Source organism: Aulonocara sp. 'chitande type north' Nkhata Bay, linkage group LG10 (genome assembly GCF_057382095.1).
Source record: "Aulonocara sp. 'chitande type north' Nkhata Bay isolate Kocher_YH1m ecotype deep benthic linkage group LG10, A_spYH_male_GT1.1, whole genome shotgun sequence".
In the NCBI taxonomy this organism is placed as follows: Eukaryota; Metazoa; Chordata; class Actinopteri; order Cichliformes; family Cichlidae; genus Aulonocara; species Aulonocara sp. 'chitande type north' Nkhata Bay.
Window position 1 is genome coordinate 19,759,718 of NC_141353.1, and position 26,836 is coordinate 19,786,553.

Here is a 26,836-nt window from a genome sequence, read left to right on the forward strand (position 1 = left end):
TTTTCATGTGACGTATGACCCTGAAGGTAAGTGCGTCATGGACTAAAGTAAAACAGTATGTTGGATGTGCCACGCAATGCTCAATTACATGGGTGGGAACTAGTGTGTTAGCGCAGTTAGCTCGTTAACGTGTTGGCCGTCTAGCCCCATGCATGCGGTGATCAGGGGTAGCTCATTAACGGAGATTTGCCGTGTTGTGGCGTTAACGCTGACAGCACTAGTGGGAACACAACGAATATGACTGCACATTTACGCCAACGTCATCCTAGTGCAGACAAAAACAACAAGCATGCATGCTACAAACTTTACCCGAGTCATTTAGACAGCCGTTAGCACATGATTCTCCTTATGGGGACCTGATATGTTTAATATTGTGGCGAGCTCAGACAAGGTGGAGACGGAGGTGTCGTTTGGTCTTACTTCCCGTGAGCTAGCCAGGGAGCACAGCCGTTTATCGACATCTGCAGAAGAACACTGCCGCTAGCTAACTGCTCAGCGCGGCAACCGCACAGCAACAACACACAGAGCGCCCTCTGACCCCGGAAGGACACACCGTCGCAGCGAGAAGGCGTCACCCGTCACTATGACAACATAAACAAAACATAACTGTATAAACAGACCCCCGAACAGCCCTGACCCGCTACATAGCCCCCACCTAAGGGGTCAGTCGTCCCCGACGACCCCATTACCCCACACAAAGTCCTGCAAATGTCCAGGTGCCTTCTTTTGGCGCACCGGCCGGTCACGACCGGTGGGGGAAAAGTCACTCGGGTCAGAACATGGGGTGCCACCATCATCCCACTTCTGACAGCAATGTGGCGAGCTCAGACAAGGAGGAGACGGAGGTGTCGTTGGGTCTTGCTTCCCGTGAGCTAGCCAGGGAGCACAGCCGTTTATTGACATCTGCAGAAGAACACTGCCGCTAGCTAACTGCTCAGCGCGGCAACCGCACAGCAACAACAACACACAGGGCGCCCTCTGACCCCGGAAGGACACACCGTCGCAGCGAGAGGGCGTCACCCGTCACTATGGCAACATAAACAAAACATAACTGTACAAACAGAACCCCGAACAGCCCTGACCCGCTACAATATGCTGCTGAGAATATAACCCAGAAGAAGCGTATAGTATAGCTTTTATTTTGGAAAGAGCCATTTCTCTGTAATAAACTCTCTTTTCCAAAGATGAGTGATTCCTCAATCAGATACAGGGCTTGCAAAATCGCTAGCCCGACGTCCCGGGGCTAGCGATCTTTTCCAGTCGGGCTACCAAAATCTATCTCTGCCCTGCCCCTCGGGCTATTGTAGGAAGGAAAAATATATGTCAATGCTTTTGCATTCTTTCGGAAATGTAGCTGGGTAATTATGTCATTGGCATCGGTGAGCCACTGTCAATATGTGACATTGAAATCGCGTTTGAATTTGCGCTTGTGTTTTGCTTTCACTTTGCAAATGTCCAGGTGCCTTCTTTTGGCGCACCGGTCGGTCACGACCGGCTGGGGAAAAGTCACTCGGGTCAGAACATGGGGTGCCACCATCATCCCACTTCTGACAACAATGTGGCGAGCTCAGACAAGGGGGAGACGGAGGTGTCGTTTGGTCTTGCTTCCCGTGAGCTAGCCAGGGAGCACAGCCGTTTATTGACATCTGCAGAAGAACACTGCCGCTAGCTAACTGCTCAGCGTGGCAACCGCACAGCAACAACAACACACAGGGCGCCCTCTGACCCCGGAAGGACACACCGTTGCAGCGAGAGGGCGTCACCCGTCACTATGGCAACATAAACAAAACATAACTGTACAAACAGAACCATGAACAGCCCTGACCCGCTACAATATGCTGCTGAGAATATAGCCCAGAAGAAGCGTATAGTATAGCTTTTATTTTGGAAAGAGCCATTTCTCTGTAATAAACTCTCTTTTCCAAAGATGAGTGATTCCTCAATCAGATACAGGGCTCGCAAAATCGCTAGCCCGACGTCCCGGGGCTAGCGATTTTTCCAGTCGGGCTACCAAAATCTATCTCTGCCCTGCCCCTCGGGCTATTGTAGGAAGGAAAAATATATGTCAATGCTTTTGCATTCTTTCGGAAATGTAGCTGGGCTGTAGCTGGAAATGTAGCTGGCCATTTGCTTCAAAAAGCAAATGGCCTAGATCTTGGTTCCACTTGTCTCTTACCCGTGACTTCAGTGGAAATTTCAAATTCAGGATCTGACACAGACTGATTCATGTCCTACACAGTTCTTACAAGTTCATAGAAATTTCTGTTCAATTAGAACCAAGTATTTGAGTTGATGATTGTAATTTTTATACAATGTTGTAATTTGTTTTTCAACAATTTTTTGATTAATGTTTTGTTTCCTTTACAATATTATACATTAAAGTATAATATTGTAAAGGAAACAAAACAGGAAACAAAACATCAATCAAAAAATTGCTCTCTTTTTTATTCGGGCTACTTACATTTATTTTGGGTTACCAAAAACTGAAGAGTCCCTGCCCGAAGGGCTACCAGGGATTTTGAAATTTTGAGAACCCTGAGATATATTTATTTTTTTAATTACTTTTGTTTCAGCAACATTAAATTTAAAAACTGTACTTTTGAGTTAAAATATATATTTATAATTTTAATAAATGACAAATTAAAAAGGCATGAACATTTTTTTTGTATCGAAAAAATATCGAACTGTGACACCAAAGTATCGAACTGAACCGAACCGTGAATTTTGTGTATCGTTGCACCCCTACTATTTAAATAAAAATAATGTGGCTCTATATATCATAGACATTTTTCTTAGAATGTTCCTTATCATACAGCTGGATGATACAAGGAAAGACCAAGTCACAAGGGGAAATTGCCCTAGTTGATATCAATCACACTGACCTAGAAAACCTCAAATTTGATGGACATTTAATGTTTAACTAATACATTTAGAACAACAACAGTCATGCAGATCTTGGTATTTAATGTGTTTGATTGTGAATTACTTGGACTCTGAATCCTCTCACATAGACATAAGGGAACCAGCATGTTCCTCTGTTAGCCTGCAAGTCACACTTAATGAAGAATGATTTGACTCACCTCAGGCACAGAGCTTATTGCATGAACTTGACCAATGAGCGAGCAGTAGGACTGGAACAGAAGGAGGAGCTGAAAGTGAAGCTTGTAAAGCCTCTGACAAAGCTCCAGTTGCTGGAAGACACAAGTGACAAAAAAAAGCTAAGATTTATCAGAAGCAGAGATCACAAACAATCACAATCACAAATTGTTGTAAGCACATGCAAAGGAATACAAACACGTGACAACAAAACTGACTGATTCAGTTGTGCAAAGTTAATTAAGCAGTTTAAGAGGAATCTAGAGTGAAGTGAAGAGAACTTACTGCAAGAGACTCCATTTGCTAGACAGCGAGAGAGCATGTTAGGGCATCAAGAGTGAAGTGAGAGGAAGACAAAGTATCAATCAAACACATGCACAGCAAGTTAAAAATCCTGACTGTTTACAGCCAGGCTGCCAAGAAGTAATCAACACTGTAGAGAAAAAACAGCAACTTTAAACTTAACGACTCCGGCACGGAAAAGAAATTTCAGGAGGATATAACGATATAGAGACAGAGCCAGCGTGCAAAGAGGGCAAACATTTCAATCCACAGAGAAAGAAAGCCATTAATACAACACAAAGATTAAGCTACATAGACTGAATCAATTTGCCAGTAAAAATCTGTGCTTTCATTGGTACAGTAAATAATAAATAAAGTTGTTTGTACCTTCTCCTCTGAATCTCCAGGTTGGCAGGTAACCACACTGTCACCAGGACATCTGGGAAATGTGTCCTTACAGTTCCTGAGCCACTGAAAGACAATAAACGGAAAACTTCATTGGAAAGAGGAGTGGACAGAAGAAAAGGTGGTAAATATTTTATCTGGCACACATTTGAAGGAGGAAATAAGTAAACGTGCACTTACCAATACAGCAGCCTCCTCTTTGGTGTTGTAAGTATCCAGGTACTCTTGCAGCTCCAGTGCACTGAACTTCATCTTTTCGAGGAGGCCGTAGGACATGATCTATACAGACCAACAAGAAGAAAGGAGCAGTAAAAATGAGCTCAGTATTAGATTTGTCTTTGGGGTTTTTAGACTCCCATAGACTGAAGCAGCTACAATACTGTGATCAGCAAGAAGCCTGCCAACTGTACTCACCGTGTCAGCATCAATGTAAATGGTAGGACAATCTGAGCATGTGGTGAGCATCTGTGAGGACCTGAGAAACTTTGATCCAATGCCTCTTAATCCCTCGCCAAGATAAGTGGCAACATCTTTTGTTAAGGTGCAGAATTTTCCCTGGATGTTCTGGAAAAAGACACTGTACTGTAATTCATGCTAATGGAAGAGATATAATATATTATTATACATAATATGAGTGATAGCTTGAAAAAAATGGGTGTACAAAAAACAAGAAATACAAACATAAAAAACAAAACAAAAAAAAAACCCCTAAAGGTAATCCTTCATGTGATGTACCTTAAAGAGTGATGAGAAGACCTGAAATGTGTAGACAGCACATGACCCATCTGAGTCTGTTACAAGCTGGTTGATGTGGCAGCGCCATGCCTCCTCGGCATCGTCACACACCGTGGGTTGGAACGCTGCCAAGATGGCGGAAAAAAATGGAGAGGGGGGAGGAGGAAACCCAAGGTCCTCCAAATCATCAACATCATCACGCAAGCTTTAACAACAGAGATGAGAAAGAAGTGAGTCTGTGCTGTTTGCACCCAGTACGATAAGTATTTGAAAAATGTATCTAACAGGGTTTAATAATATCTCAAAAATGTTAAAAATAGGACAAAATAGGCAAAACATCCATGAATAATGTCCCATTAGGTTTTTTCTGGCTTAGTAGTTACGCTTTGGGAGTCATTTTCTGTTGCACTATTAAACAAAATCTACATTTTCTGCCATTTTTGGTCATTATCAGAGTTTCTATTGTTGATCAAACGCAACAAAACTGGTGATTTTCCTTTGGCTTGAGCGAAAACTTCTTTCCGTGTGCCACCAAAAGTTTTTACGGTAGGAAAAACCCTGACAGAGACTCTGGCAACAATCCAGCAGTGTATTCAGCATGCAGGGATTAATATTTAAATCCTGTCTTTCAAACTTACCTGGGCAGACAGTTTGGGTCTAGAAAATCCAGTGGAGGCTGGCAATAGTCTGGGTTAAGACCACGGTCCAGATTTGGCAGCTGATTTTGAGGTTGCCCCGGCAAATCCAGAGTGAAGCTCTCTCCACAGTCGGAGCCGGGGGGGAGCTCGTTGACACTCAGCGACAGTTCATCATCCTGGGCCTGAGTGTCCTCGTCCTCACCACACACCCTCACCTGAGAAAACAAAAGCATTACATTTTGATGTTTCAAAATGTATCTAGGCAAACAACACATCCACGTCCAAGTCTATTATTTCTCACATGTAGACCAATGTGATCGTCATGGAGAGCTCCCTGGCTCGGGGTGGTGGCGTTGAGGGACTGGGGGTCAGCAGATGTGTCGTATGAAGTAGACAGAGAATCGGTGTGATTGGTTTCCTCTGATGGAGACGGGTTGGTCTGGAACAGGGAGGCAAATCATGAATGTTGACTCAGGAAAAATAATAAGCCTTTTAAGGCTTCAGAGGATTTTTAATGTGTTGATTCAGCAGCTAAGGCTACACACAAGCTGAGAATGGGAGAGGCTCTGGCTAGTTGAAGACTCCTCTTCCTCTGATGACTCGTCTGAATCGTGAGGGTCTTCGTGACCCAGACTGGGGGTACTGCCTGAGTGCTGGCTCTCCTCCAGCAGGTCGCGCAGCTCTGTGCTGTCCAGAGATCGCCGGCGCACACCCCAGTTAAAGTTATCGACAGTCTCACCCTAGATTTAAAAAAACACAACAACAACAAACACACACATACATGTTGGAAGACATGGACACAATGAACGGTAGAAGTAAAATCCCTGCGATGAAGGGAACATTTTTACTTTAATCTCTCAAAACACAAAATAATTGCTTTAGTTACAAGAACAAGATGCAAGATGGACTGTTATTCATGGCATGAATATATGATTATATGTTGGAAAGGTTGTTTTCAGCCTGTAAAATTATCTTTTATAATAACTATAACATATTTATCTCTATTTAAAAAATAGCAGTGCTGTCATAAATGTCGTTCTGCAATCAAGCCGTGAGAGCAAAATGAAGCACAAAGAGGATTTTGTTTTTACGTTCCAGATCAAAACAAAAGAGGCAGGAACACCAAAGAGCTGATGAAGGCTAATGTTAAGTACTCAATGTGAGGGACTTACCTGGAGCTCCTAGGCAGCGAGGGGAAGAAAGAGAGAGACAGAGTTAGAGAGAAAGAGATGAGGTGGGAGGACAGAGAAATACTTTTCAAATATGTTGAAGAAAGACAGGTGGATAAGTTGAAAGACACAGTAAAGGTAAAATGAAAGAAAGGACCACTGTGTCAGCATAAATCAAATGAACACAGGTGAAATACAGTATTATTGTGACTCTCACCTCTCCATCCTCCAGCTCCACATCCAGGAAGTCAAAGTCTCTGAAAACCCTAAACTGCTGCTCACTGGCGGTGTCATCTAATGTGTCCTCTCTGGTACCACCGTCCTCAGATGACACGCCGCTCTCCCGCACCTCCATCATGTCCAAGTCACCACAGGATGAGAAGATCACCTGACAAGAAGACAGAAACAGGTTTTTAGACTTGTCAGAGGCAATTAGTGAAGCCATCTTAATAACAGAAACATCCCCAGAAAACTTTAGAGGTTTTACTCCCTCTTCAAAATAGAAACAAAAAAAACAGAAATACAAGCTTGAATTTTGTTGACTGTGTACATAAAGAACAAGTACAACAAGGAAGTTAGCTTACAGATGGGTTCTTGGTAAGTCCAACTTCTTGTCCACATAGAGACAAAACGCTCACCAGCTTCTCTCTGGTTCTTTTCTGCATGTAGAAGAAAAACTCATCAGTAAAGTGATGGATTTTCTTCTCGCTTCACATGCCTCATGCTTTGATGATCAAGGGATAATTTCTAAGCATGTTATAAACAGAAAGTTTTAAATCTGTTTTTCTTGGGCTATTTGAGGTCAGTATGCTAAAGAAGAATGACTTGATCAACACATTTTAATATAATATTCTTTTACAAGTCTTACAAAACCAAGCAGCACTGATGTGAAACCTTAGTTTTGGGCATTGATGCTACCTGAGATAACTGTGGTCGCCTCCAGCTGACAGGCACCAGAATGGTGTTGGAATTGGATCCAGAAGAAGTGGAGGAAGTACTGCGGGTCACAGCCATGACTCTGGCTTTCCCCTCTCTACCCCCTGATCCTTGGAGCTCATCAAAACGGCGCCCGATCACCGGTGTCTGGGAAGATAACAAACAGAAAGACATGCAAATTTTTTGATGATTTGCATATTGCATGTGTTGAGGAAATCCTTTTCTATTTATGACCTAGCAAAACATGGGGGTGTACTGTAACTGCAAGTCAATGATGGGCATTTACAAAAAGAAGCTCAGTAGCAGCAGCTTTCTTACCTCAGAGATGTCAAATGTGAAATCCAGAGTTTTCCCAGGGAGAGCTTTAGCAGAGCCGTCCCACACTCTGCTGACCTCTAGGTTGGAAAGATCACCCTGTGTGTGGCCGTACACTGGATGAACAAGGCTGGCAGAGCGTGATACCACCAGCTTCAAGATGTTTAAGGCATCCTTCCAGTGTACTGTCTATAAAGTCACATGTCAAAGACAGAGTAAGAGAAACAGCAGTGCATGCAGTGCATTTCTCTAAAATGAAGACCGAGTACTGTCCGACACTCACCTGGACAAACTTCTCAATGGTCTTCAGGACATCAGCGTTGAACTGTTTGACCTGCACAGCAGTCAGGTCCATGTGGCTAAGCAGACAGTAGATGATTTGGAGGAGAGACTGTTGCATACTGGGAAGTCCCTTATCCAGCAGCTTGGAGAGAGAAAGTCACATTCAGTAAGCACGCAGACATAAACCCAATCTTGCTTAAGGGCAAAGTCAATATGTGTATAACCAACTTGTATAACTTGTATAACTTGACTGTAAATTATTGGATTGTCCTTTAACAACTGGCTGAACAGTGAACAGGACAGGCTTCCAACAAATAATCAGCACAAACCACTCACTCAACATTCTTGCACCAGCTTCCATAGAAACATCCAATAAATGTAAAATCCTAAAAATAGAGAAAGATAAGACATATTTTCATATATAGAAGCACTTACCTCAGCCATATAGGTGACCATGTTGAGCGTTATGTCAGAGAAAGCCTCGTGAAGGTAGCGGCAAACCACGCTGACCCAGGAGAAAGGGTCCCTCGTGTAGGAACGTGTCTTATAGAGCGTCATCACATGTGCCAGATGGGACAGCTTTGTGTTCTTTTCCACCAAACATACCTGAGAAAGTAAACAAAAAAGCAGACAGACACGTTATGTGAGAAATATTGTCTTTTTTGATCTTTTAGTTGTTCTTCTGTGTTTTGAAATGTCAGGTTTTTCCAATCCACTCTGGCTTTTTATCTTTCTCCAAATATACATCTTTACTGTTTGTCTAACAAACCTAAAAAAAAGTCAAAGGAAGTAAAGCAAAAGCAAACTAAAGCCTAGACTCAGCCCACTTGAAGAATCCATAGTATTGCAGTACCTGTGCAATCCTCTCAGCACTTTCCTTACAGAACTGATTTGGGTGGCTAAAGTGCTGGACCAGGTGAGGAAGCAGACACAGCACATTCAGAGGAAAGCCTACACAGGGAGAAGAGTTTGAACTTCAGATACAGCCAGTATAAATAAAAATAAACACGTTGCCGTACGACTACTAAACGATACAATATAAAATCCTCAGTACCTACCTATAGACTGTGAGCTGTCGACAACAGGCACGCGGGAGACTGGCGTGAGCTGGCAGAATAGCTGTAAGGTCAGGTCAGATGTAGCCTGGGAGGTAAATCCCTTCAACAAAAGCTGTTGAATCCCAGAGAACCCGCTCCACCTCAGCTGAGCCTGCAGCTTCTCCAGGCGCTCACGGTTCTCTGCTCTGTCTAAGGGCACCTGGGAAATGAGAGATTTTGGCTTAAGTGAAGCTGAAAGTTGCTTGTGGTACTTATTGTCTTCCACCTGCAAACTGAATATCTGAGATGCTAAAACAATGAATGAATCAATAGCCAGTTGCTAGGTCTGTGGTGGCCTTGAATTAATAGGTTCCAAAGCTTTCTTTCATTTTAAAATAGAAGCAGTGTGAGCGTCTTAGGATGACGTAGTCTTCATGGCATTAAGGGAAAACACAGGTTACAGGGAATGTTTGCTTTCTTCTGCTTAATCTTGGCTTTAAGTTAACTGTTGTTTTTACAGATACATACATTGTCCTCTGTAATCAGCAATTTTTTTAATCTCATCTACCTTTGACAGCAGCTTGTGAACGAGGCGAAGTGACATCTGGTATTCAAACTCGAAGTCTGACTCCATGAGCGACACCGCCACCCAGAAGACTGTGGCCAGTATCGACGAAGGATGAGACACGTGCGCGGGATCCGACAGAACGCTGGGATCAATGCGATTTGTCGATGATGTGCAGGAGCCTGAACTTCTTCCTGTTCGTGCAAGGCCGTGACTGTTGCAAGCCTGTAGACCGAAAGCGAGTACAAAATTAGCATTAAGGATTTAGCATTAAGGTGTCAGATTACACAGCAATTTTCCTTTCTTGCCTGTATGCGATCCAGAGTTGCACTGCGAGGGGGATCACTCGACTGGTTGCAACACTCGCCGAACTTCTTGGGGACAGAATAGGAGCGCTGGTGGCGCTGCGATGACAGGCCGACAAATCCTGGGCCAGGGAAGTTCAGCTGACCTGTGCTCTTTCTGTTCATCAGTTTGTCACTTGTCACAAAGTCTGGAGAGGATGTCCTACAAATCAAACACAATGAAAGCAAAATGTTGAATCTGTTGGAGTATCAAGTAGCTCTGAAACACCAGAAGGAGGCTGTTTAAATCTGTACATATGTTGTAATCTTCAAATTATTATTACTTCCAAAGATTTAACATTCAAAGCAGACTAACCTGGTAAGAGCTGCCATAAGGTCACTGTTTTTCAGACACTCTGCTAGATTCACCACTACTGACTCCAGAGTTAACAGCACCTCCATCACATAGCCCTGAAACAGGTACAGGTATGAACATCAGCAATAATGTGAATCTTCACCAAATGCATCAGGTTGAAAGCACTACATCTCTATTATATGTCTCTTCTCTCACCTGCACCTCGTCTCCATGTTCTCCCACCACCTCAACGAGGCGTGAGACCAGATCAGAGACAGCATGGTTGTTGATCGGCTGTTTGAGAGCTCTAAAGATCTGGAAAGATCTGCCGGCATAGTGACGCGAGGAGCTGCACAGAGCCGTCTGTAAGGCCACGTCACTAAGCTGCTGCTCCAGGTGGAAGTCTGTGAAGATGGACATATTTCACCCCTTGTGCAGGTCTAAAATGAGTCGATTATTGCTCCATTTGTGAAGATTGGGTGAGGTCTGCTGTAGCTGTTATTCAGTGGTTTCTCACCTGACTTGGACTCCTTGAAGACAGAGACAACGTGGCGCAGGAAGTTGCTGAGCTGCTCTGTGCTTTTGGAGTTGGGGTTCTTTGGTGTGATGTCCTCATGCACCCACAGTGGCCCAAATGATCTGTGCAATAACAACACAGTACTCCAAGCACTGTATACCCACCACCAGTAGCACCACATAAACGTTACACGAGCAGCTCACACAGTGTGGACTACAGTGAAATTTAAGCGCACGTCACACCCACACGCAGTGTCCACCTCGAGAACAGCACAAAAGATGACCAGAGTTGTGTTTACCTGGTGGAGAGAAACTCAATGAGTTTGTTCGTCTTCTCATCCGTCTCATTGGGCGCATCTTCAAGATCCTCCAGGTCATCGGGTGTTACAAGGGGCAGATTTCCAACACTGCCGGCTGTGCTGCCACCACCCAGGCTAGCAGAGGATGAGTTGGAGGTGGAGCCGAGACCAGAGTCCACCACGGGAGATGCCTGCCACTCCCGCAAAAAGTCTGGTGCGTCTATAGGAATATTATGACATGCTATAGAGAAGTGTACTGCTACAGTAATATAATTTCTGGAGTCTTTAATCTGATTTTTTGTGTACTACACTGTTTAGTTTCTTAGTTTTCCAATGAAAAGTGGTCCATCAGGTCATATCTTTCTAGTAAATGTCAGAGGACTGTTAAATGCTTGTATACACACTCAATATTTTCTACTTACGTGACTGCTGGTACTCTGTGTGGTAGCTGGACTTGATTGTGAGGGTCTTGTTGTCGCTGATCTCTCTCGTCAGCATCAGTACTGAGGCTATTACCTGGACCCCCAAAAAGAAGTGTTGCTCAGTGAATATGTAAAGCTTTGCAGAACTCAGTAAAGTAAGTTTCAGTCCTACTTCATGTAATAAACTGGCCGAATAATAACAAACATTAAAATGGAAATCTGACCTGAAAGTTGTTGTTGCAGGAGAGCGCAATGAGGAGGTGAAGAAGGAGACGTTTGCTGTGTTCATAGACCTCTGACCTGTAGTGGTCCAGACCTAGAAAACGAAGTACACACCGAGTAAGACAACAACAGCTTTTGTAGTATTACAAAGGCTTGTTGTGCCTCAATTTGTGCAACAGTGAATGAAAAAAGCTAAAAAAAATAAAAATAAAAATAAAATAAAATCAAACATGGATTCCTGGATAACTTCATGCAAAAAGACCAGATGATGCTGAATCTCATGAACTTGAAAGTTAGTATGTAGAATATGCTGAGCGCATAATAATACAGCTGGCATCTGGGTGGGGGTAGGTATGTGTCTACATGCTAGATTGAAAGTGTTTCATTGTGATACTTGAGAACGGCCTGTCCACTTCCACGTCTCTGTGTGATGGCGATAAAACACATCGTCACGCTATGAGCTCAGTGGACGTCACAGAAAATACCTTCAACATCTCAAGGCTATTTTTGTGTGTTTGTTTCGGTGGCAAACACCCTGACACCCGCGCTTTTTGATTTTATCTTGTTTTGGTTCAAGTTCTTTTCGATCTACCACGTGTTTCATTTGCTTTATCAGCGTGAGACTGAGGAATTTTTTATATAACCCATCAAGCACTTCCACATTCTCCAAAATGCATGTAGTACATTCTATGCAGGCGATTTTGGCTTATTTTTCTTCTTACCCCATTTTCCCCAAAATTAATCCATACAGGGTTTAACCGATTCAAGCGTGACATGAGTTCAGTTATGCTTACCTAAGAAGAGGGCATGTAGTAGTAGGGGCAGGTGTAAAGCCCAGTCTTCTCTCACACTGTGGTCTACTACCATCTCGGTCATAAAGATCACTGCAATGTTACACCTGAGGAACACACAAATTTTATGTGAGTACGATAAAATCTTGGCATGTTTGATGGAAACATTTGATGTTTGATGTTTCCTGTAATCTGTGCTAGTGCATGAACTGTACATGGATCATAGATTTCAAAGCTCTCTACAACAGTCTTCATTTTATTTATTTAGAGTATTGATCTCTGAAGTGTCAGGACAGGCAGAGAAGATTAAGTGGGAAAGCTCTTTTAATATGAACTATTTTCCTAGTAGACCCTGAGCAAGCTGGCTTGGCTTCATTCTGTGCTTGAGTTTATCCAAAAATCTGAAAGTAGGCGTAACATGTCTCTGAAACGCTGTCTGGCCCTGCTGATTGTAACATCACTCTTCTAGCTAAGATCCTGTTTTTTCAGAAGTTTACTAAAGGTCATCTGTGTTTGTTCGTGTGCACCTGTGCAGTGGTCCTCTAGGTGTGATAGTTTCTGGAAGGTAGTCAACCAGAGGTGCCCAGCAGCCTCCATTAACAGGCATGGGTAACGGCTGAGGACGGTTGGTCTCGAGAATACTCAGCAGCCATCCAGCGTAAGGTGGAAGTGGGTCATCTATGAGCACAGAAAGATTTGGTTAGTAAAATCTGAAACATATATCCCACCAAAGCAATAATTCTGAATTAAAAGTAGTGCACAATTAACCATTTCACTTAAAAAGCATAAGGACTGATCCTTTGAGAATCCTCCAAGCACAGGCCGAGGAGGGGGAGTGGCAGCAATCTTCCACTCCAGCTTATTAGTTACCACAGACCTGGAGTTTTAAATCAATTGAAAGCTTAACTTTTTGCCTTGTCCACCATAACTGGAAAACTCAATAAAAAGTGGTATTTGTTTTATTGTAGGGACCTTTACCTTTCCTTAATACTGTAGTTGTGATTCAATTTTGTTGCGACTTCATTTTATTGTGTTTGAAAAATACTACCAACTGTAGCGCATACGAGGTTGTCATTTTTACACTTTGTTTTTTGCATGAATGAAACAAAGAGTAAGCTTGAAAGATGGCGTTTGGAGTCAGTGTTCGATCTGTAGCTGTGTAGTAGATGGTTGATGAATTGGCCTGTGTGACTGGGGCCTTAGCTAGCTGTTTAAATTATAGGAATCATCTAACCTACTTTGACAAGAATGTCAATGGCTGCTATTACAAGGTGCATGACAACACATTTAAAACATTTGCTTTTAGTCTCTGTATCTGGCCAGAAAAAAAAATATGTGGGATGAGAAGTTATAGCACAAGAACTGTCAGTAACAATTACCATTAAAGTCTAAAGTTAAAATGGTGAAGATTTATCACTGAAAAGTCTACATCCTCAGAGTCTCTCCAAATAACAGCTGTAAGCTGTGAAAACCCCTGGGCTCTGTGTGTGTCAAAGATTGTACTTTATTCCTCATGAGAACCAAGTCAGGGCTTACTTTTTTCATCCTCATAGGAGCCTCCGGAGCTGTTGCTGTAACGAGACTCCAGTCTGTTGTGAGCCCTCGCCCGGCTGTGAAAAATCCACCACATTTAAAGTCAAACTCAGCATTTCCAGATTTGATTGACAATATCCTCATGGTATTATCATCGCTACATACAGTAACTGATACAATGCTGACATTTTTTAGCTATCTTTATGACAGCCTCTTGAGAGACTGTCTCACCCAAATAAAACACTGTATCACCATGACAACCCATGCTGCAGCTATAAGTATATAAGGTATAAAAAATGACTTACCGTTCTTCACTCTCTCTGACCATCTTGGTCTCATCTGTCTCTGGCAGGTTTTCCTGACCAGCCACTACGGTGTTACTACTGGAGGTGGTGCCTACACATTTAACAGAAACACAGCAGAGTCATCCATCTGTCACATGAAAAAAGCTGTCAAGTTCAAACCAGGGGTAAGTGTTGAGATGAAAATCTAATTTGACTCCACAGACTGTGACAGGAACACATCCCCTCACCTGTCTGGGATGTGGAGGCTTTGTTGCTGGCAGCAAAGCGATAAAATGGAGGATTATCACAGTGCAAAACCACAGGGTTGACAGGGTCGGTCTGCTGCAGCTCAAACAGGAGCTCCTCCATAGTCTGGATGGTGTTATTGCGACACATGTAAATCACCACCTTCTTAATCTACAACAGATGAGCAAGCATTAGTTAGAAATTCTGGGTTATTTGCATTACTTCTGCATATTTGTTATGATATCTTTGTGAGGATTACTGCATTTAACTAAAAAATGCTCTTACATAAGGCAGTAATGTGGTGTCACTGCTAACACCACACAGGCTGATGAGGAACTGCAGGGTGACTCGCAAGTTGTTGCTCCACCTCTCGTTCGACACTAGAGCGTTCCAGGCATTCTCAATCTCTGGTCCGGGAACCTCATCTCCATACTGTAAAGAGAAAAAAATCTAATTAGAAAGCTAGAGGTGCGTTTGGGAGTTTTCACAAGTAAGAATTAACTCGGCTTCCCACCTTAGCAGTCATGAACATGAGGTTGTTGAGCACCAATGATGTTGCCTGCAAGGAGCCCCAGCCGCTGCCTCTCAGGCTGGGGGATGCACTCAGGCCCCGAGCCTGACCTCGAGGTTCTTCCTCTGGTGTGCAGGGACTTGAAGCAGGAGGTAAGAGACCTGTGTCCACTAGCTCAATGTTACTAAGCCAGGGTAGCAGGTAGGATAGCATGATCTGTCTGCCATTAGGATGGGTGGTTGGGAAACGTTGGCTCACCTCTGCAAATACCAGGAGAATTCACTTATTCATTTTTTTTTTTAACTTATGCTGCTTCCTTATTAACTTCTCTTCCACATTAAAGTGTAAGGAGATACCTTTTTCTAAAAATGCATATAGATATATTAGTTAGTTTATATTTAACTGTTCTTTTTTGTTGCATTTGTACCATTTGGAAGAATTCCACAGAAGAACAGATGAGAAGAATTTACCTGAGAAAAGAGGCAGCGTGAGCTCTGGGTACATGCTGGCAAGCTGGATGGAGAGCTGCGCAAGGCTGACACTGTACAGAGGAGGGAGGGGGCCGTGCGTCCCATACAAAATATTACCAGGCTTCTGCTCCACCATCCGCTTGGAGTATGCACACAGCTTAGATTCCAGCACCTGCAGGAAACATTTATTTTTAAATCTTTGCCAGGTTTTGGCTTTATGACTTTGTTTAATATGTGCCATGAAAGTGAGCATACCTGCATCAGCTGCATGGAGATTTCATATATTTCCCTGCTGGTGTCTGAGGCTTTGAACAGCACGAGGTTGAGCAAAGTCACAAGGTCACATGGATAATTCCTGGCATAATAAATAGAAAGAGCTATTGGTTACTGTAAGAACTCAACCAATGAGTATTAACAAGCAAGCGGGCATCGTGGTAAATAAAGTAAGCTTTATATCTACATCTGTTCCCTGATGGTAAAAACATCAGGAGTTCAGATTAGAACCAGGGTGTGATTCCCGACCTGTTACCGCACACTGTGGCGATGGCCTTGAAGCAGCCAGATGCAAGCTGGTAAGACCCGGTGAAGCAGCGGTCCACGGCCCAGTTGAACAGGTTGATCTGATCTGGATTCAGTTCTAAAAGCAGAATGACCACCTCACACCCCAGACGATGCACCTAAAGGACGACATGTTATTCTGTTGTGGTGCATGTATTAAAAACTGATTTGTAACTTCTTAGATTAAACTAAAATGCCAAAATACATGTCATAGAGAGCTAACTGTACAACAAGTTAAATCAAGAAATCCTTGAGTCCACCTACCCGTAAGTCATGACAGGCCAAGATGTTGTCAAGCCATTTGTAGAGATAACCATCAGTAGAGAGACCCACGTTGTCAAAAACTGGACCACAGCACAGAACTGCTGACATGGCCTGGGAGACAAAAGCAAAGCAATGCTTATATTTCTGTAAAATATCCTGAATTACTGCAAAAAGAAGTTTGGTGATTTGGGACCTGCTTACCTTGAGAGCACTATACTGGTAGCGAGTGATCTGGTGGTTGCGGTCACTGTACCGGTCAAGAGGCGTAAACATAACACTGAAGGGCCCGGCCCACTGGCTGAAGAGAATGAAGAGATGGTGCCTCAGAGACTGCTGAGGGAAGAGGAAGCGCCTGTGGTGGACTGCACAGATGTGAGAGAAAGAAAGAGAGACACTGAGGGTGAGAACAAGAGACAAAATGACTCCGAAAAGGCCAGTATGTTGCCTGATACTGAAAAATGGACGTGTAGTAGTCAAACTAGAAAATTACTATAAAATTAAAAGGGTAAGAAGTAAAATAATAATATTACCAGGCACACACTGGATGAGATTGGCTACCATCCCACTGAAATGAGCTCGTATGTCTTTGAGCACGTCCAGTTCTTTCTCATTCTCAGCCTCTAGAAGCATCCGGGTTAAGTCCACGTACTCGAGGAATAAAGCACCCAAGGCCAGGGAATCACGCTCCAGAGCTCCATTAGTGCTACAGGAAAACAAGGAGGAAAATATGACCTTGGTAAACTAAACGAGACTAGAGTTACAGACAGGAGGAGATGAGAGATGAATATAGTCTAACTTTTTGTGTGCATAAGGATCAAAGCCCAGTAAACAAAACGAGATGACTCAGTGCATGATACATGTATGTGCTACCTGTCACTGATGACTCCTGCGTTAGCCAGTAGTTCAAATATCCTCAGCAGCTGCAGCCTGAGAAGATCCCTCCTCTCTCTACGCTTCTTGTTCTGGAAGCACAGACAGGTTGTTAGTTTCCTGCCACAAAGCAGATCCAGGATGTCAAAGTCATTTTACTTCCTGGGCCACAATCCACCAACTCTGACCTTAAGTAGGTCAGACCAGTGAATCTCCCCTTTTTGTCAGTGTAAAAAACTTGAACTACACACTGAATCCCTCAGATATCTTCAGCTAAGAAAAAAGAAGTGCAGTATTTCTGTTTTTCTACAGGATAATGGAATACTGCTGTAGTAAATGGAAGAAATTAGCAATTAACTCTTTCTTTCTATTGTAGATTTTGGACAAAATTGAACTTTTCTGTCATTTAAATGTTCATCTATTACTCCTTTACTTTGGTGTAGTATATATGGCCATGGTCATTTGTCAGTAGGAAAAGCTTTAAAATGTTAAGGAAAAAAAATTACAGTGAAAGTCCAAAATCGTGATTAACCTCCTAGGACCCGGGGTCCACATATGTGGACATCACATTTTGGGTTATTTAGACCAAAATACTCAGTTTTGCTTTACAAGGGCCTGATATCCACTTACAAGGACATTATACTGTTACTGTTCTATTGAAATTTTAAATGAATATCCTTATATGTGGCTCTCATTTGTCTTAGAAACAAAAATTAGGTAAAACAAAATCTGGTAATTCTTTGTTTTTACATTCATCATGTCCCAATCAGCCCAAAGCATCAGTACAACATGCAGTACTTCTGATTATAGTGGACTGTGGACAAAACCTATATTCCATTTTCATAAACAAAACATTATTAATCTATGGAAAACATCAGCTACAACCCTGATTTTATAGTAATCTAGTTTTATACTTAATCTAGAAAATATTCTCAATTTTGCACAGTCAGTTTTCTCTCACAACCTCGGTGTGTGTTTTACCTCAGGCCTACGTTCCAGTGCTTCTTTCATCAACGGATGGAGTTCTTCGACAAGCTCCCTGTTTGAGGGAGAAAAAAAATCAATCAATCAATGACCTGATTGCCAAAATGCTAAATGAGATATCCTCCCCTGTATATAAATAGTTATTATTCATGGGAACAATGAAGATGTGTGACATAAATCTATGCAGTGCAACCCAAATGTCATGTTCCCTAAAACCACTAATCCTCAGACGCCGTAATGACGGAACAAATTTGTCTGGGCAGACCTTAATCTTTTTAATAACAATGAGAGCCTTTTCAGAAAATACTCTAGGTTAAAAATAGCTGATCTCCTTTAGAATGAAAATGCCATCCTGTCACAATGGAACCTCTGTGCTTTGAAAAAATGTGATATGTCTCTGCCCCTCCAAGAATTTCTCTTCTACATCACTGACTCATTTTCTTCTCTCAGTGTCAGGTATGCAGCTCATAAACAGACAGGTGAGAGTAGGTAAGATAAAACCCACTGAAGAATCGTGTCTTTCTCATGGAAGAGATTCAGATCAAATCTGGCATATCATCTACTTAGAACTGTATTTGTTCTGTCTATTCAGTCTTTTTCAGTTCATTCTCTGCCAAAGGCAAGAATAACATTAGCACTGAAACCAAGGCTAACATCATCAAAGCAGGATTTGTGTTTTATTACTGTTGTGTAGGTTATTATTCCAGTACCTGAAGACCAGAGCATTTGTGCATCCGAATCCCAGCACTAGGGACTCTGTGATTTCCAGACTCTCAGCTCTCATCAGTGGGACGAGCTGCTTTAAAAGCCAGGCCACAGAGGGCGTGCCTATAACCTATGAAACGTAAATAAATAAGTAAAACACACGCACACAGAGATCAATCTTTACATTTTAAAATATCACACTTTAAGTCCATTTTGCTCTTTGTTTCCAGATCCAATCATTTAAGCTTTTCATTAGTTGGAAATCAATAAATAATAAGATAAGATAAGATAGAACTTTATTAATCCCTCGGGTGGGTTCCTCTGGGAAATTCGATTTCCAAAAAGCACAGCACCGACAGAAGTTACAGAATATTATATATATATACACACACACACATATATAAATACAGAGACAAATATAAATAAAATATATGAAGGGGATAAATAGAATAAATAGGAATAAAAAAAAAATTGTGCACATTTCTAAACTCTACGTCTCTGCTATCAACTGAAGGACAAATGCGCACCTTGTTGTCGTAGGTGACGCTGCCATCAGGTGTGGTGGCAGTGATCTCAGGTGTAGACGCTCTGAGATGGCCAGGTGACATGATGCTTGGCTTAGCCACTCCGAGACAGAGGATTAGGTAATTGCGCCACAGTGAGATGTAGCTGTCGCTGGCGCCTGCCGTGCTCGTCTTCTTAGCGTTCACTGGGCTGCTGCATGAAGACAGGTGAAAATGCATTAGTTTAATCTTTCATACACAAGTTGCTATCATTGCATGTCATTTTATTTAGAGTGAAATCCTTAAAGTGTAATGTAATAAATGTGAATTCATGTACTTGGGATCAACCAGAGGCAGCAGCAGCTGTAGCCGTGTGAAAACGTAGGGCCAGGCGTATCCTAGAGCAACGGGGCAGTGCTTAGGCAGATGCTCTTGCCGCAAAAAGATGTGCAAACAGAGCACCCATGGGTCCTTCACACACTGGGCAAAAATCCAGACATGGCTGGGGCTCTTCACGTCGTACGAACTGCTCACCAGTCGAGCCGTCCACTCCACTAGCCACTGGAGGTCAACGTGGTGGCTGAGAGGCAAGGTGGACTGAGAGAGGCAACAGGAGCAAATAAGTCATTTGTAAAATCACTTATCACATCGATACACTTTTGTTACTGATCACTCTCACATTCTAAGCACAAATATACATACTGAGTCAGAAACAGCCACGTGAACAAAGCTGTCCATTACAGCAGGGCTCAGCTGGTCCATGACCTCTATCATGGGTTTGTCATCATCCTTTAGGGAAAGACATTTATAGAATCAGCTATTTTTATAACAGCGTCACACAATGCATGTCTAATCACAGCAAGTCAGATGGCTCTCCTTCAATCCTATTTCCATACCCTTTCTCCCTCTTTAATCACAGTTTGTCACAAGATTGCTGTTGCATTTGTTACCGAACTGTTTTTGTATTTTTCTTCACTGCTTTGTTACCGTCTATAAAGTGAGACAAGCTGGTGAGCTGGTAGGAGAAGATGTGAGTTTTCTGTGCTTTACCTCAGCATGTCCCAGTGCCGTGAAGAGACAGCGTATTTCTCTTAACACGCCGACTGCCAGCTTCCTTGTGCTGATCTGACACGAACAGAGGAGCAGCAGAGCAAGGCCCTCCACCGCATGGAGTACTGAACAATGAGGGCTTCGCTCTGGCAGTCTAGGGCTGGCCTGATGGAAAGTTAGGAGGGTTAGTAAAAAGTAATTAAGCATGCATTTTCAGACCGACAAACCCAGAAGACCTCAACAACCTTTCAAGCTCAGTGGCTTCTCTAAATGTTTTTAATATAATTTTAAATACACTGAACATCATGTCTCCTAAAGGAAAGGAAATAGTTGGCTTAAGTGTGACTGTCATAATGATAAAGTACTCTATACAAACCTCAACTCCCCCTCGCATCTTCCCCTGGAGCTGCAGAGCTAACCTCCACTGTGTGAGCAGCTGGAGAAGAAGCTTGACGGATGCATCCTGCAGACACTGATGGGTGTCTTGGACCTGGAAGTATTTAGCATACGACACTCCTGTTGTGAAGTGAACCCCCTTCGGTCAAGGTCAAGGTCAGATTTATTTATATAGCACATTTCCAACAGCCGATGCTGCACAAAGTGCTTAACAATAACAATAAAATTAAAAACTACAGTGTAATACAATAATAACAATAGAAACAATAGAATAGAAGAATTGAAACAATACTAACTAATTCAGATAAATCCAAAATGCTTGGGTCATAATGTGTTAAAAGCCAGAGCGTAAAAGTGTGTCTTTAGTAAAGATTTAAATTGCTCAAGAGTTTGAGCAGATCTAATATTAAAGGGGAGACTATTCCAAAGTCTGGGACCTGCCACAGAGAAGGATCTATCACCACGAGATTTGAGGTTAGTCCGTGGAATGGACAACAATAGTTTTGAACTAGATCTCGTGGGTTTTCCTGGAGCATAGGCAGAGAGGAGCTCTGACAAGTAGGGGGGGGCTCGGGCGTTGAGTGACTTAAAAACAAAAAGTAAGAGTTTAAATTGGATCCTGTAGGGGACAGGGAGCCAGTGTAAAGAGGCTAAAATTGGGGTTATATGCTCTCTCCGTTTGGTACCGGTTAGCAGGCGAGCAGCAGCATTTTGAACCATCTGAAGGCGATGGATGGTGGCATGATCTAGGCCATAATACAATGAATTGCAGTAGTCCAATCTGCAAGTAAGAAAAAGGTGGATGATACGCTCGAAGACGTCAGCCGGAAGGTATGGCTTTATCCTGGCTAGCTGTCTTAGCTGAAAAAAACAGGACTGAACTACTGCACTCACCTGCTTATTCAATTTAAAAGAACCATCAATGTAAACTCCGAGGTTTTTTACATGTGTTTTACAATACGAGGAGAGGGTACCCAACGTGCTGTCGATATGATTGAAATTGCCAAAAATGACAACCTCAGTTTTGTTTTCGTTTAGCTGTAAAAAATTTAATGATAACCACTGTTTAACGTCGTCAAGGCAGCGTAATAAGAGCTGCGGTTGATCTGATCCTGATTTTAAAGGTAGATAAATCTGTAGATCATCCGCAAAGCAATGAAATGAAATGCTGTACCGCGAGAAGATGGAGCCCAATGGCAGCAAATAGAGTGCGAAGAGGGCGGGTCATAACTGGTAACAATGTTTTATGGCTAACACTTTGAAATTATGAATAAGCATATAATAAAGAGGTCCTATTGTAAGAAGCTACTATGATGGTTCTAAATGTTCACCTTTCAGTTTAAGGACCACATCACTCTGTGAGAATCTAAATTAGTTCTGGGGAAATGTTTCTAATATGTCACTATGTAGGTAGTATGATTTTAACACTTTAGAAGAGCAGCATGAAAACATCCGAAGGTTGTGCTATACCTCACGTAAAAGGAAATGTGTGTAACCAAAAAGGACGTCTTCCCTCCAGTCTGAGAAATCAAGTAACAGGCTCTGCAGGGAATTCTGGGAAATAAGACGAAGCTCATCGTCCATGTGCACTGTGAGTCTGAGGGACAGACAGACAAAAAATAAGCAAGATTTGTGTTACAAAGCTTGTATTTCACCAAAATTAAACTAAAATTGCAACTGAGTGAAAAGAAATTTGAATCAAAAAAAAGGATAAAACAATAATAAAAATATAAGGAAGCAGGAAATCTGGTTAGTTTTTGTGTATTGTTTGCACTGAATGCCTGTTGTGAAATTCCTACATGTTTCCCCTGAAAATATGCAACCACATTAAGACAAAAAAGCCTTAAAGTAACACAGAAACTAAAAAAACTAAACTGAAACCAAGAACTTGTACTGATATAGTTTGACTTATAATTTAAGGTATTCTATTCTTTTAATGATTCAGTTTTTTATTGTATTTGTGAGGAACTTGAGCTAGACCTGAAACTTACCTTGATAGCAAGTCTATGAGCTCAGGCTTGGACATGCCATCAGGAAGGATACGAGGAATGGCAGCCACACATGTCCTGAACAGGTCGATTTTAGGCTTCCTTTCACCACTAAAGATGGAAAACGGAGGAGTACATTGGACACTTATTTTCGATCACGTTTGCAAAATTTCAAACGGAATGAAACTCCACTTTGCAGTTACATACGTGATCATATCCTCTGGCTCTTTGTTGAGCATCTGGACGCTTGTGAGCATCATGCAACGACCCACCTCCTTATCCAAGTGCCTCAGGATGTTGTCCAGAGCTTTTCGCACCTGGGAGTAGTACAAGGACATGCCTGTGGGGAACCAGACAGAAACAGAGACGATGAAGGGGGAGACATTCAAATTACAGCAGCCTCCAGACACCCACACAGACCTATTAGCTTGGCTTCCTCTTCAGTGAGTGTCTTGCTGAGATATGTTTTCTTCTTCTTCAGAGAGTTTCCAGAGGGCAGAGTGGCTCCTGTGTTGGGCATAGGAGGCTCTCCATCCTTCTGTTGGAGAGCATCTGCTATCACCAGGAACGCCCGCAGACCAATGTTCATACGCTGGAAGACAGATACAGCGCCAGTTTTTATGCCAGTTTTTCAAGAGCAATGGAAGATATAAAGCAGAATTCAATGTAGATCAACATTATTACATTGTTTCCCAGTAAGACACAGATCCTGCAGTGAATGTAGCTGAGCGGGATCTATTTATATAACTGTTGATATACTGTCAAAAAGCCTCACTGTGACTGTAAACATCCTTAAACTGTGCAAAGCATACTGCACTGTCAGATTACACCAATCGATAGTTTAGCACATAATGTCCAACACAGGATACGCTCACTGCCAAGTCCATCTCTCCTAACTATTATTAGGTAAAGTGAATATCCTCCGTTTCAGGCTAATTACGTTGAAGCTTCCAGCAGACCACATACTGTTCTTTACATTCCTTTGATAGAAATCAAAGTTGGAATGCTTAGATCTATAAAATGTCCCGGGGAGATCCACTGTTGATCTTTGTGCAACTGAATGCCTGTGTCCGCTCCTTTTTACCTCTGGGTTGAGACTGAAGGCTTTGGCAGGCTTCCCAACACTCAGCAGGTCAAATATGATCTCCTTCATAGCAAAATCGAGTCTCTCCTGAAGAAAGGACAAACATGCTGGAGTTACAGGATTTTAGAGGCAACATGGTGTGAGGCAGCAGGTGTATCTGCTGTCAGCAGTGGGACATTTTAATAAAAACTATTTATAAAAAAAAAATCAAAGAAAAACAACAAACAAAACAGGACACTGAAGGTCTTATTTATACTTCTTATTTTGTCGGAGTCACAGAAACTCATGTCATGTAGCAACTGGGGTTTTACACGGTTGCTACATGACAGCAGCAAATGCAAGAGCAAAGAGTGCGCTGCACTTAAACAGCATTAGAGCAGGTTTCAAAACCCTCTGCCGCTAATTCAGACATCAGATAGAATGTAATCAATTTTGATAATGGATTCTAGTGAAATGTAAAAAAACATCTCATGTCCTACATTGTTGGTCAGCCTCTACTTTTCATTACTGTTTAGCTTTTGAGTAGTTACTGGAACCGTGTCAGCTCAGAATTTTGGATTAATCATTGCATTGGTCTGTTTTTCAGTAACAGTACAGAAAAAAACACTATGCTATGCACACAAATGTGACTTTATTTCTCTGAGCAAGAACAACACTTTATGTGGTTTGGTCACTCATGCCATTTATCAAGGTATTCATTTTTTACAGATAATGAAGGTTATAATCTTGGTTGTTTCTGTGTTTTATTTTTTTCCTCTTTGACTATATTTAACTGGTTTATGGATTTTTATGTGTGTGTGCTATTAATTTATGCAACTTATGAGCGTACCACTTTTCTTCTTGTCCCCGGACACTCTTGAAAAAGAGATTTTTAATCTTAAGAGTTTATTTTTTTCATGGTTAAATAATAATAATAATAATAATAATAATAATAATAATAATACCTGGGCAATAAACTGGATAATCTTGACAAAAATATTCAGAGGCATGTCTCTGGGCACGACGCTACGACTCCCTTTGGGGAAGAGAGTGGTGGTGATGGACGTCAGGCGACTGAGGGACAAAGAGATGTAAATAATCTTAGCATTGTAATTCCTGATGCATTTGACTATATTTACAAGTGTACCATGTTTAAGGGAAATTCCACTAAATAACTTAATCATACAAGTTATGGCACAATTTTAAAAAAAAGAAGAAGAAGATTATTTCTGGAAAGATAACTAATGATTGCTTAACATGATGATACCGAGCTTCCGATTACATCTTACATGCTATTTTACAGAAAAGTAACAGATGTAGCATTACCTTTGTGTAGCAGTGTTGCTTTCACACTTTATCCGGATCATGTACACCCACAGCAGGCGGTAGAGTGATTCCAGAGCCACTCGTGCCATCTTGGGGTCTTTATTCTGCATTCACACGCATGCAGACAAAAAAACAATTAGACTTAAAACAGGTAGAGTTTGTTACACATTGGTAACAGAAATGTTTTCTCTCAAAACAAACCCTAAGGGGCATTTCTTTCTGTTATTGTACAGGCACAGTATAAATTGTTGCTGTGTGCCCAACATACACTGGATTCTAAAGATTTAAAGTGTAATCATAAACTTTACGAGGCTTTATGAGCCCCGGTCAGTCAGTCTCTAAGCTGCAGTGCTTCACTTGAAGCAATAAACACTGACGGGTGATTTTAAAGCTGAAGGGCTAGCAGGTAGAGCAAATATTTTGTAGTGTTTTGTGCATGTACAGTTCACTTTTCACACATAATTTATTTTTATGAGTATACTGTTTTGGGAAACAAACAGCCCTTTCTACAGTAATTTGTGGATTTGCATCGTACAGACGAAGCAGCTGACCTTGAGGTTCGAGAGGCAATTGTTGAGAAAAATGTGCCAGCGGCTGAGGAAGAACTGCTTCTGACTGACACACAGCAGGCAGGTCACCAGAGGATACAGGGCCTGGTGCAGGGAGGGAAGACAGATGGGAGAAAATTAAATGAGGCGCATGACAAATTTGGGAGGGATGAACCGACCTGTCAGCCAAACATTGATGTTGATAAACAGCACTTCTCTGATTTGTTACAATTTTACTCTGGATGAAAGCTCAAAGGTAGTGCGATGATGGCACATCAATGCAAATTTCATTACTCATTCTTTCTCCCCAACTACACAAGAGACAGAGACAGTCTGACTAGCTGCAAACTTTAACCCAGGTATTGAAATCCATCTTTGTCCTTTAAAAACAAAAATGTATATCAAACCATCAACAGTGTGAGTTTTCAGAAGTGACTCATATTTACGGATTTTTAACAGAAATTTCATGTCCAGCAGGCTCAGACCTGACATCTCCTCTACACAGTCATTCTTAAAGGTTATGTAAGTCAGAATGCAGATCATTCTTTAAAACAAATTCTTTGCTAATGATCAGCGCGGGTCGAGAGAGGCGTCGCGACTGGTTTTGGAACCTCTAACCTTGAGAAGCGCACCTGTCACTCCTTATCAAAGTGAGCACTCTTTATCTGATTCTCGCCCATTTCTTTCTTTCACTCAGACACCCAGAATGCAAATGAATAACAATTATGGAAAAGCACCACATTGCTATCATTCCTGTCATGTTTGTCAATTATGATCTCCCTGACATGGCAGATGACTGCTTGTTAGTGTGCATGCCTCTGTGTAATTCACTTGGAAAAAGTGAACCCCCCCCCAAACAAGAACTTTTGTTTGGAGAGAGGTGTGTCAGGTCTTGGCTGCATATGGGTGGCTTGGAGTATGCAGAGAATCTGCAAAAATAATGCAGCACAGCGGCCTGATGGCATGTCTTGTTATCAAATGTGCCCGTCAAATAACCGCAGGACACATCCCAAAGGTGGGGCTACATCTTAGAGAATGCACCACCTCAGCGAGCGTTGTCATGCATCTAAGAAATTTCTGAGAAGTTGTGTCTATATTTTAAGGAAGTTATAGCACTGAAAATCACATACAGTTCAGTAACCTTGTAATCAAAGCCTAGCCTTAGTGCACTGTTTTAATGAGTCAGAT

General features: G+C 42.1%; 1 protein-coding gene across 7 annotated transcripts in view; it reads right to left on the minus strand.

Moving 5' to 3' along the window:
• Positions 1 to 26,836, minus strand: part of fryb (furry homolog b (Drosophila)) — a 57,425-nt gene that overhangs the window by 5,091 nt on the left and 25,498 nt on the right. For 4 of the 7 annotated variants that reach the window (XM_086308934.1, XM_086308929.1, XM_086308932.1 and 1 more), the window contains exons 11-64: positions 25,652 to 25,753; positions 25,101 to 25,204; positions 24,740 to 24,848; positions 23,796 to 23,882; positions 23,132 to 23,303; positions 22,919 to 23,051; positions 22,715 to 22,822; positions 22,194 to 22,320; positions 20,704 to 20,817; positions 20,328 to 20,492; positions 19,980 to 20,066; positions 19,615 to 19,874; positions 19,302 to 19,491; positions 18,780 to 18,904; positions 18,067 to 18,124; positions 17,086 to 17,177; positions 16,746 to 16,918; positions 16,417 to 16,577; positions 16,216 to 16,326; positions 15,916 to 16,070; positions 15,649 to 15,748; positions 15,394 to 15,565; positions 14,927 to 15,183; positions 14,698 to 14,844; positions 14,415 to 14,583; positions 14,188 to 14,278; positions 13,886 to 13,959; positions 12,877 to 13,027; positions 12,353 to 12,456; positions 11,561 to 11,652; positions 11,337 to 11,430; positions 10,915 to 11,134; positions 10,617 to 10,768; positions 10,316 to 10,503; positions 10,121 to 10,215; positions 9,769 to 9,967; positions 9,464 to 9,685; positions 8,917 to 9,115; positions 8,712 to 8,809; positions 8,294 to 8,464; positions 7,860 to 8,000; positions 7,580 to 7,765; positions 7,244 to 7,408; positions 6,910 to 6,984; positions 6,543 to 6,713; positions 5,702 to 5,896; positions 5,458 to 5,595; positions 5,157 to 5,371; positions 4,519 to 4,723; positions 4,198 to 4,347; positions 3,964 to 4,062; positions 3,766 to 3,849; positions 3,382 to 3,399; positions 3,081 to 3,191 (exon numbers count right to left, since the gene is read on the minus strand). In XM_086308934.1, the coding sequence (XP_086165060.1) occupies positions 3,081 to 3,191; positions 3,382 to 3,399; positions 3,766 to 3,849; positions 3,964 to 4,062; positions 4,198 to 4,347; positions 4,519 to 4,723; positions 5,157 to 5,371; positions 5,458 to 5,595; positions 5,702 to 5,896; positions 6,543 to 6,713; positions 6,910 to 6,984; positions 7,244 to 7,408; positions 7,580 to 7,765; positions 7,860 to 8,000; positions 8,294 to 8,464; positions 8,712 to 8,809; positions 8,917 to 9,115; positions 9,464 to 9,685; positions 9,769 to 9,967; positions 10,121 to 10,215; positions 10,316 to 10,503; positions 10,617 to 10,768; positions 10,915 to 11,134; positions 11,337 to 11,430; positions 11,561 to 11,652; positions 12,353 to 12,456; positions 12,877 to 13,027; positions 13,886 to 13,959; positions 14,188 to 14,278; positions 14,415 to 14,583; positions 14,698 to 14,844; positions 14,927 to 15,183; positions 15,394 to 15,565; positions 15,649 to 15,748; positions 15,916 to 16,070; positions 16,216 to 16,326; positions 16,417 to 16,577; positions 16,746 to 16,918; positions 17,086 to 17,177; positions 18,067 to 18,124; positions 18,780 to 18,904; positions 19,302 to 19,491; positions 19,615 to 19,874; positions 19,980 to 20,066; positions 20,328 to 20,492; positions 20,704 to 20,817; positions 22,194 to 22,320; positions 22,715 to 22,822; positions 22,919 to 23,051; positions 23,132 to 23,303; positions 23,796 to 23,882; positions 24,740 to 24,848; positions 25,101 to 25,204; positions 25,652 to 25,753 (7,581 nt within the window). The remainder of the gene's footprint in view (positions 1 to 3,080; positions 3,192 to 3,381; positions 3,400 to 3,765; positions 3,850 to 3,963; positions 4,063 to 4,197; positions 4,348 to 4,518; positions 4,724 to 5,156; positions 5,372 to 5,457; positions 5,596 to 5,701; positions 5,897 to 6,542; positions 6,714 to 6,909; positions 6,985 to 7,243; positions 7,409 to 7,579; positions 7,766 to 7,859; positions 8,001 to 8,293; positions 8,465 to 8,711; positions 8,810 to 8,916; positions 9,116 to 9,463; positions 9,686 to 9,768; positions 9,968 to 10,120; positions 10,216 to 10,315; positions 10,504 to 10,616; positions 10,769 to 10,914; positions 11,135 to 11,336; positions 11,431 to 11,560; positions 11,653 to 12,352; positions 12,457 to 12,876; positions 13,028 to 13,885; positions 13,960 to 14,187; positions 14,279 to 14,414; positions 14,584 to 14,697; positions 14,845 to 14,926; positions 15,184 to 15,393; positions 15,566 to 15,648; positions 15,749 to 15,915; positions 16,071 to 16,215; positions 16,327 to 16,416; positions 16,578 to 16,745; positions 16,919 to 17,085; positions 17,178 to 18,066; positions 18,125 to 18,779; positions 18,905 to 19,301; positions 19,492 to 19,614; positions 19,875 to 19,979; positions 20,067 to 20,327; positions 20,493 to 20,703; positions 20,818 to 22,193; positions 22,321 to 22,714; positions 22,823 to 22,918; positions 23,052 to 23,131; positions 23,304 to 23,795; positions 23,883 to 24,739; positions 24,849 to 25,100; positions 25,205 to 25,651; positions 25,754 to 26,836) is intronic. The other 3 variants (XM_086308931.1, XM_086308930.1, XM_086308935.1) reach the window with 3 other exon arrangements.